Genomic DNA, 10,925 nt, shown 5'->3' on the forward strand with positions numbered 1-10,925 from the left:
TCAACAATTAAATTAATCTAATTTTTTTCTCTCACTTCTCTGTAATTTTATTTCACCACCTGTTACTAACACCACCCTATTCTCAGAGAAACTTGGATCTTCTCCATGTTAATTTTGAATACTTGCATCTTCTACAATTTATGTACATGAAATAGCTTAAAATTTACTGTTAATTATTTAACTTCCTTGGCTCAGCACAATTCTTAGATAATGCCTTCATGTTCTTATGTGAATGAGGCATGCCTTGATTTCAATGGTTCATTTTATTTCAGTACATGAATGTATTTCACATTTTTCAACAATTTAACAAAATGGGTATTTGATTTGCTATCTTAGTTTCTGAATTTTACTTAGAAAGCAGACACTAAACATGAGAATGTAAAAATTGAGAGAATTGTTTATTTTGACCTCATTAACGTAAAACATGAACAATGACAAAAAATAGACTTTTCAACGTATCTGAGTTGATGTCACAGAGAATAATACCCTTGAAATCTGAGAAAATAGGAGACTGCAGAGAGAACTAGGGCCAATTTATTAGAGTACCTGGGGCGGGTGCCATCATGGCATGGTATTAAAGATAGGAGAAAGCTAACCTAGAAACGTTTAATAAGTTGCTTGAGGACATGTGTGCTAATGATGTTAGGGTGTGAAACTCCTGGCACTTTCAGGCTTTTCCTACAGACCTGGGGAAAATGCCCAGACAACTCACCCACCTGCCATTTTGTGGTGTTGAGTGAGAAGGAAGAACAGCAGCTCTGATTAATGCTGAGTCCCCCTTTATGATACATGGGAGACATTTATTAAATCTTGTGTCCTGTGGGCACTGGTAGAATCAACTAGAACACAAGGAAACATAGAACGAGGAAACTCTACCCAGAAACACCTCCCATCTCTTTCCTGAGGAATGAAATCCTGAATCTGTGGGGTAAGGACAGTGGGTCAGAAGCTGTGGACACTGATGAGAAACCTCTGTGGCTGGGAAGAGACACTCTGACACTTGGGGAAGAGGAGGAACAGGAACGCTTGGAAGGTGGTGCTTCAGAGCCAGTCTCCCCACCATAGCTAACAAGGAGGCTCAGGAAGGAGGCTGGAGAATGTCCCCCCTGTCTAAGCCTCTTCACCACACCAACAATCACAAAGTAAAGGTGTCACCAGGATGCACCTCCACAGCAGAAACACACAGGCTCTCTCTGGGGAGAATGAAATGTGAAGACCCAAAGCCAAACAGGAACACAGAAGCAGATATCACCAGAGGAGCCTGAAGCTTTTGTGAACAAGAGAAGCTGACTTCAACTTCAATAGCCGTGTCAACCATAAACTTGAAACCCAACCCTGACTAGATTCACAAAAACGTGGTTACTGAAGGCCCAGCAGATGTAATGTGTGACCATGTCCACCAATAAATTACACAGGAAATTTAAACTGGAATTCTACAGGTGTTACGGTATCATTAGAAGTGAAAGGCAGATGTAATGTCATTAATAAAAATATCTTCAGACAATCTTTTGTCAGCACATTCATGTTTCAGTGCAGATTTTTACTAAGTTTCTCTGCTAGAAGAAATGTGATATGCATTCAAAACATAGATCCATACAACAGAATTAAGATTGTAAAAGACGGGAGCATCGAGATGAAATGCTTTTTTAGCTTTGCAATTGCAGAATGGTGAGAAGCAGGAATCCAAAGCACAGCTACACTGTCTCTGTACTTCGTATAAAGAGCATCACGGTATGTGCATTAGAATCTAATTATATACAATCCTTACTGTAAACCTTATGGTAACCAATAAAACATTTATAAAAAGTGAATTAAAGAGTATGTTAATAGAGGAATAAACGTCCTTATGAAATGCTAATTTAAACAAAAATTAACAGAAAAAGCAATATTCGTTTAAAAATAAAATTCATAGTTTATTTTAAAAAGGAAGACCCAACGATTACCTATGTACAAGGATGTTACTCTACAAATTCACAAATAGAGCAGATAAAATAGCAAAACATGGATTGTCACAATATCAACCAAAAGAAAGCTACAGCAGTTGTGCAAATTTCACATAAAGTAGACATCAGAAAAGCCTTTTAGGCTTAACAGGGATATTACATGGGATAAAGTTACCAGTCTTTTAAAAGACGCTAAAAAGTAATTTAACAAATATGTAATAGATAAAGAATGCAGCATTCACAGTGACTTACAGAACCAACGGGATAAAAGAAGTCAAGATGTCAGTGAGACCACGTATGTCAGGGTGCCCTGGGGACTGTGAAGCTTCTATGCACCCATGGAGGGCACCGCTGAGACCTTCCTCTTGAATTTCTCCCTGTTGCAGCCCACACAAACTGAAGTGCTGTACCAAGCTTATGGTGCAATCAGTGAAAGTGAATCCAGAGGCTTTGCAGGAGAGGCTCAGTGAACCCTTGGCTGTACAATTTCTCCCCCTCAGACTCCACCAGTTAACTTCACACAGGACTTCTGGAAACACGGAGGGAACAGACTGAGAACAGCCCCATGTGGAGCAGCCACAGCTGGACCTGATCCACAAGGGACCCCAATATTGAAGGGAATCCAGATCAGTGCAGACCCTACGGTGTGGACACTGGGGAAGGGCACAGACATGGGGTGACTCCTCACCAAGGCCTGAAGGAACAGGGATGAGCTGCCTTTCATTAGGAGGGGAGGGGACACTTTCCATGTCTTTCTTTTTGTGGTCACGGTGCACCACTCACCACTGCTCATCCATCCTCTGTGTCTCCATTTCAGGGAGGACAGGGTGAAAGGATTCCTGGGTCTAGATCCACAGGGGAAATCTACCCATTACTCTTTCTTATTCTCTAATGTGGACGTTGTCCAGGTATCTTCACAGTAACAAACATTATCAACAAGTAAGTCCAGTAGGAACATAAGAAGTACATTTCCTGAGAAAATGGACGCCTGTCTCTATTGGTGCATTGGCAGCTGCAAACTACAGTTCTTGACAATAAGGCAAAGTGAGGCAACCATGAAAAACATAGAGATCTACACATTTTCAGGGAGGGGGGTTATAATGATCATTTTGCCACAAAATATTTCCACATTGGATATATTTGCCTCTGTAAAAAAACAGTCAGTGTGGAAACACGTGTACTTATCTGAGTGAAGAGTTCACATGGAGACATGTTTGCTTGTCTGAGACAAGAGCCCACAAGAAGAAATGTCTGTTTTCTGAGGAAAGAGTAAATGTGAGGACATATGTGGTAGTCTAAGGAAAGAGTCCATGTTATTTTCAGTGCACCCGAGTGTAAAAGCTTCATGACACTTGGCGATAGAGCCACAGACTGAATGGGTTGCAGAAGTGAGCTCATCAGTGGAAGAAAGCTGCCTGCCCCAAGGAATTCAGTCTCTTTAACCAAACACCTGAAACATGGTGTCCTGAGGCCTTGTGATTATTCATTTCTGGAGTAAAGAAACTGGATAGTTATTCTCAAATCACTGGAAGAAACGTTATCAGAAGTTTCATCAACACAGCAGTCAGATTCCAGTAAGTCAATGTTTGTGTTTATGTTTCACAACTCAAATAAAGAAATCAATAAATTTACACAATTGGAAGGATTCTCCAACAAAGGGAATTTTGACCTGTTTGATTAATAGACCAGTATTCACTCACAGACATTCTCCTGTGGTATCTCAGCTTGAACGGGTCTGTGTAACCTGAAGAAGTTTTCTCAGCAGATCATTTTCCTCTAGACGTCCACAAACGCAAAAGCACGTCTTGTGTATCTGTGCGTGAGTGACGTACAGAAGTCTTGCTCTTATTAATGGAAGGTCATGGGACGTGGTAACTGCCTCACTTACTGTTCACTGACGCTTCGCTGCTTTGAGGCATTTCTCACCCGTGTGATGGGGCGATGGGTGCCTCTGAGACTGTGCTGAGTTTGGATTGAGCATGTTCTCCACTCTTCACTTGACTTCGTGGTTTCTCATTCACACAGATGTGTCTGTGACTGAAAACCCAGCACAGATGTTCAGCAGATTTTCCTCTTATGAGATTCATATTCTATGACTCTCTTTCTCTCTATGTCTCTATTTCTATGTCCTGCTGATGTGTACTGTTGTTGTTGTTTTGTTTAGTTGCTTTACTTTTACTTATTTTTTGTGTGGTTAACCTGGACATTACAATCAGTAATTCAAATTTACAACTGAGTATTTTAAATTATGATTACCTTAGCTTCAGTAGAGCATACAGCTCTGCTTCTCTACAGCTCTCCGTTTTTGTGTACTGTATTGTTACATATTAGTACATTATAAATTACATGCAAATTATTTAAATTTATAATTAACCTTACTCCATAACTTATAGGCACATTATTCAAATTTATCATTGCTATTATGTCCATTTGTCTTAAATAATAAACGAATAGAACATGAGACTCTAGATAAAAATATAGTAATATTGGCTTTCCTGACACAAATGTCATTACTTTACTGGGATTCTTTTCTTGTTGTTGTTCTTTTTAGGTGAAAGATTTTTAATGATCCTCCACTCTGTTTTCATGTCAGCCTGTAGGACTCTATTTAGTATTTCTCATTGGGAATTGGTGGTTTTGATGGACTCCATGGCTTTTGTTAGTTTCTATTGTCTTGAATTCTCCTTCACTTTTGCAGGTGCTCTTGCTAGTGTGGAATTTTCGATGGACAGTGTATATTAGCACTTTTGATACGCCACTCCAGTGAGTTTTGCCTTTCTGATTTTTGGTGAGAAAACAGTTGTTAATGTTATTAAGGACCTATCCTAAGTAATAACTATTCCTTAGATTCTAAGGGCTCAAACATACCTGGTATTTTCAGACACATAAAACTGATGTCAAGAGACAAGTCTAAAAGTATGCATAATGACACTCTGCATGCACATAAACATGCTCACACACTCACACACACAGAACCTTCACACACAGACTCACAGGTGATGACTCACCCACACAAGCACACACAGGGGCACACACTCGCCAAGGAATGCAAGTGACACATTCACACTCAAATAGCCCTGCACACACAAGCATTCAATCAGTTACATTTACAAAAGCTTTATACACACACTCCCTCAAAAATCATGTTCATGGAAATTGATAGAATCAGATACTGAAGGGCTCACTCACACACATTCAATATAACATACACTTTTACAAACTAACTCACAGACACACGCATGCACATTCTCTCACACACTCCCTCAAAGACACAGTCTAACTATCTCAAGCTAAATTACTCATTTAAAAATAAAACAAGGACACACACAAGCTCACACACACACAAACACAGATGTTCACAATGATCCAAGTACACACAGAGTCACATTAAGACTATTCTGTAATCACAGGATTGAGACAGCAGCCATCCTCAGTCTCCATGGACATCATACTGTGGTAGAGGCTCAGTTACCTTCTAGATCCTTCTCAGAGATGGCCAGGACCCCAGAGATCAGGTTCTCATGTGTTGTGTGACTTTGGGTTAATCCTCATGGGAAACACTGAGTGGCTGTTTTCTTCAACCACTTGATTATCACCTGCATGTCAGTTGATGCAATTGTTTACCTCATTTTGAAGAAAATACAGTAAATTCAGAGTCTACCTAGGCTAGATTGAGGTATCTCTGTTCTCTTGGCAGCTTCAAATGTAGCTGAAAATAGGACAGTATTCAATAAACACTGCAGCTCTTACAACACTTTCCCGGTCAGCTGGTCCAGCAGCACGGGGACTCCAGTAGAACAATCATTTAATGTCCTAATTCTGTTCCCACTGTGGACGCGTTCCTTCTTAGGTACCAGGACCTCCAGTCCATCACAGCCTATGATGACGGAGATGAAAATACATATAAAAATACATAAAAAACTAAGTACCTATAAATTTTAAATTTAACAATCAATCCTTAGTAGAAGTAACAAAAAAAATGAGTATGAGGAAGATGCCAAGTAGAGATGCCAGAATATAAAACACATAAATAAACAAGTTGTGCATGTTTAGAGTGAAACCTGAGGACACAGACTCTGAGAAGCTTGTACTGAATTGTATATGATGATGTTCAGTTATAGTCAGTGTCCAAAACGCTGGTCATTTCATTAAAAAAATTTGTACGTGGCCTGCTCATATAAGGAACTCGATAGGGATGAAATCACAAACTGGCAAAACCAGGAGACGCTCAGTGTATTCAGTATTCGTCCCTTTCCATTCTGTTAGGAAGAGAAAAGGGATGGACTTTACCTTCCTGGGAAGTGAGACAAGTGGTTTTTAAGATGGTTCTCCAGGGGAGCTGTCAGTTCACTCACTCCAACCATGCTCTAACACAGGATGGAAGGACTAGACTTGCTGGGTCTTCCAGCTTTCATTTTTCTACCATGCCGGATCCTTCTTGCCATCAAACGTCAGAATCCAACGTCTTCAGCTGTTCGCTCTTGGGCTCACACCAGCGGTCTGCCAGGGGCTCTCCAGCTTTGGCCACAGACTGAAGGCTGCACTGTCGGCTTCCCTACTTTTGAGCCTGTGGGACTCGGACTGGCTTCCTTGCTCCTCAGCTTGCAGATGGCCCATTAAGGGACTTGACCTGTGATGGTGTGAGTCAATACACCTCAATAAACTCCCCTTCAAATGTATGCATCTATCCTATTAGTTCTGTCCCTCTAGAGAATCCTGACTCATACCATGAGAAAAGTGAAGATCTCACCATGTTGACCACATGTCACTGATGAGAACTTGTCCCACAGAGAGCAGTGGATGTGCAGGAAGTAGAGAGGGGTTGGCAGATATTGTCTGTAAAAGAACAGATGCAGCATAACTGACCTCCCCATGGAAGGAGGGTTTAAATGTTTGTTCACAGCTAATGATGGCTTGTGTCACGACCTCCACAAGGTTTCAGAAATAGTTTCTATTAACAAATGTAATACTTTATCTAGGCTTCTCCCCCACAGCTTATACTTCCTCTCTAGGCAGCAGCACAGAATGATGTCTTCAGAATTCTCCCTAATCTTCTGTGAGCTCCTGGTGCAGTTCCTGGAAGAAAAGCCTGCATGGGGAAGGGAGCCCTCCTCAGGTGCAGCCCTAAGGCTGTCACACCACCTCACCCACCATTGCCCCTCAGTCACCTGGTCAACATTTCTGTGTTAACCTTCCTGAAACATATGGCATTTAGCAGTGCCTTTCCTATTTAAAAAAACACTCAAGTTCTGTTTATCTCTGCAGACACCTGTCCTTTCTGATATGCAGGTTGTTTTGAGTGTGTAGTAATTGGTAATTGATAGAAGGTTTGCGTGCAACTTGTCGTCTTCCAGAGTGCAGCCACCGTGGGGTTGACATCAACAAACAAGCAGGTGGACTTCTCAGATGGTGGACGAGGCATTTCCATAGCCAGTGACCCCAGTGGGGCTCTCACCTTCCAAGACCAATCGGGCTCATTCCTCCGGCTAATATGCAGCCAGCAAGGGGGACCGGTGCCTTTCCAGGAGAGGGTTTCTTCTATTTTCCTCCCATTTTATAAATGGAAGCTACTGCTTCTGCCTAAAATGCATGCATGTGTTTTTATTTTCTGTAAAAGGGACTCTCACAGACACACCCACAAAAGCTTGCAGTGAATCTACTGGAGCTATAGGAAATAACACATGATGTACCTCGTGACCATGGTCCCCACTTCTCACTAAAGGACATTCCTGATGGGATTAACCAGAACTTACTGGTTTTCCATAGACATGGATCTACCTCTAAGCAGTATGGGACCTTAACCTCTGAGAAGGGACAGAAATTACAGAACCTATAGGAAATACACATTTTATGAATTCTCTAAGGAGGAGTCCTAACTGGAATAGCCCCACCCACTTCTCCTAGAACTGGCATAATTCCCAGGAACCCACTTAAAGAACCCGTGGTACTTCAAGATAATTTAAGCTTGGTATGCCAAGGAACAGCTAGAAGAGGAAAGAAACAATCCGTCCATGTAAGTTCATTCATTCTAATATATTTATGACTCTGGGGCAGGATGGTGATAGTGGGGCAGGCCGTGCATAGATAAAGAGGGGAACAGGGGAACTCTCTGCACCTTCTGTTCAATTTTGCTGTGGTCTTAAAACTACTTTTTGATACATTTTATGTAAAAAGATTGGTGGAGACATTTTAGAATACATTTTGGCCAGTTTTTAGGAATGATATTTAGTCTTAGTCATGTTACTAGCAATTGTGCTCCAAATTATTTATGTATCTGCTTTTAAAACTATGTCTGCACAAAGTCTCCATGGGAAATGTTCCATCTGCTGGATTGATTGTTGCCTTTACCATTCTGAGAATCTTGCACATACAGCCACCTTTGAAAGAAATATTTCCTATATAGAGTGCATGCATGTTTCTATTACTCATGTTCCTCAATTGCTTGGCCCATTTTCTAAACAACTTTAAAGACTGTCATCCCTGTAATTTCAAATTCAGGGCCGCCACCTCCTCCCTGGGGTTTCTGACACTCTCAGGATGTGGTTTTCACACTGTGTCTCTCGCACAGTAATACACGGCCGTGTCCTCATGTCTCAGGCTGCTCAGCTCCATGTAGGCTGTGCTCGTGGACTTGTCCGCGGTCATGGTGACTCTGCCCTGGAACTTCTGTGTGTACTTTGTGTTACCATTACCAGGGTAGATCCATCCCATCCACTGGAGCCCTTGTCCAGGGGCCTGTCGCACCCAGCTGATAATATAGCTGGTGAAGGTGTATCCAGAAGCCTTGCAGGAGACCTTCACGGAGGCCCCAGGCTTCTTCACCTCAGGCCCAGACTGTACCAGCTGCACCTGGGAGTGGGCACCTGTGGAGAGGACACAGCAGTGGGTGAAGTCTCACTTGACTGGCCTGGTTTCTCCCTCAGTCCTGGGACTGGTCTGCCCTTTACCTGTTGCTGCTGCCACCAAGACGAGGATTCTCCAGGTCCAGTCCATGGTGACGAGCTATGCTCTGGGGCTTCTCTGAGGAGGGGTGTGGTTGTTGGGTGATGCTCTCAGGCACAGAGGTCTCTATATTCACCTCAGTTATTTGCATATTCATGAAGGATGATAGTTATTAGCCCAATTCCTGACCCAGTATGAGAAAGAGCAAATAGATGACACATGGAGGACACAATCATAGAAGCTGAGGGTTCAATCCATAATCCTGTTAGAAGCCATGTGTCCCCAACACATCCCTGAGCTCTGTGTTGACAGAGCTTCCCCCACTGGGGAACAGGCTCCCACAGGACACGCACCTCACTTTGAACCCAGATTTGAGTGTCTCAGGTGCAACTTGAACCATTTCTAGACCTTGATAGGTGAATGTGTTATTTTGGGAATGAGTGTGTTACTCCAAAGTGGAACTTATAAATAAGAATCTCTTCCTAACCTTACCTTAAACAGTAAGCCTGCTTACTGTTAGGCTATCTAGCAGAGTTTGAAATCCCCATTGTAAAAGTGGGTCTCATTACAACATCCAGTTTGACAAATATTCACAATTGAACAGGATATTTATGTGAACATCAGCAGTCCTTGTGAAATACTTATTTTAGATATTTTTAAAGGAAGTCCCAGGACCTGAGAGGAAACCGTCCCCAGCCTCTGGTGCACCTGCTCTGGGGCAGGAGCCTGTGCTGGGTGTGTCCTGAACGCCCCCTGCAGCCCAGCTCTCATTCTGCAAGCAGGTGACAGAGTATATTCCTGTCAGTGTCTCTAGCCCAGTATAAAGTGTCTGTGCCCAGGCCCAGAATTCTCTTTTAGTGACACGATATGCTACACACACCATCTTTTCACATGCTGAATTGGCCTCAGGAAACAAAGAAAAGACTGCAGGGTAACCCTAAGAAAAGATCTTATGCATCACAAGGGAGACCTTTCCTAGAGCTCAAGAGGCACTGAATCACTGGACACATGGTGAATCCAGAAACTCTTCAGGGTTTTGGGGGAGAGTCTTATTTCTTTTAAGATCCTGCAGTTGATTCTTGCACCTGAGAATGCCTACAAGTGCAGGTGCGTGCACACACACACACACACGTTGTAGCTGATTTTTATGTTAATTGGTCCCATGTTTTTTATTTGGAGTTGTTTCAGATCCTTGTATATTCTCATTATTACTCCTTTGCTAGTTGGGTAGTAATGTCTTTTTAAATCCCACTGTGAGAGACATGATGTCAGCATTTACAGGTGCATTCCTGGATATACACACAATGTCGATGGAAAAGAGCCATTTGGCAGTGTTGCCTTAGACAGCCTCTGCCTGGTGTCTCTGAGAGTCTGTATTCCTTAAAATAACAACTGGATGTTATTCTGTGCTCATTACTGGCATAGTGTCACTGTTTTGTGTCAAAAATGGATCCACAGTCTAATGCAATTATATTTGTTCCTATTTTGAGGGGCAGTTTTTGAGGTTTTTTTCATAACCCAGAATGTTATTTTCTTTTTGGAGAAAATGGGTCTAGAAATATTTTTCAGGCTGGCCACGAAATCCTGGGCTCAAGTGATCTTCCCACATTAACATCCTGACTAGTTGAAAATATAGGCACATGGCACAGTGTCCAGCTGATTATTCTTAAATTCCGCTATTTCTCACTCTCTCTGCTAAACCAAGTGTTTTATTGCTCTCATGGAGCGGTCAGCTTTTTATTACTTACTTACAATAAAAATATATTATGTGCATAAGGAGAACTTTAAGGTAGAAATGATTCACATTTGACTGCAAATAAAGTCACACAATGTAGAGAGTTCTGTATCTCTGTTTTTATGCCCTGCGCCTTTAATTATAAAAACATAACAGCCTATGCCATGGTGCACACAAAGTTATTCATGATTCTCAGTGTGACACTGCTGCTTCAGGAGTACAACACTGTATGTGAATAGTGGACTCATATAGTCTCACTGTGCCTCTCGCAGAAAGCTCCCCAGAAGCTCTGCCATACGAGTGAG

At 42.0% G+C, this 10,925-nt stretch overlaps 1 gene segment (V, D, J or C); it reads right to left on the minus strand.

The window, feature by feature from the left end:
• Positions 1-8,489: 8,489 nt before the first annotated feature.
• Positions 8,490-8,988, minus strand: LOC144577500 (immunoglobulin heavy variable 1-3-like). The segment is given in 2 exon segments: positions 8,490-8,806; positions 8,891-8,988. Coding segments are annotated over 2 exon segments (363 nt in total).
• Between the last annotated feature and the right edge of the window lie 1,937 nt (positions 8,989-10,925).

The sequence above is a fragment of the Callithrix jacchus genome, chromosome 8, assembly GCF_049354715.1.
Source record: "Callithrix jacchus isolate 240 chromosome 8, calJac240_pri, whole genome shotgun sequence".
NCBI classification, from domain to species: Eukaryota; Metazoa; Chordata; class Mammalia; order Primates; family Cebidae; genus Callithrix; species Callithrix jacchus.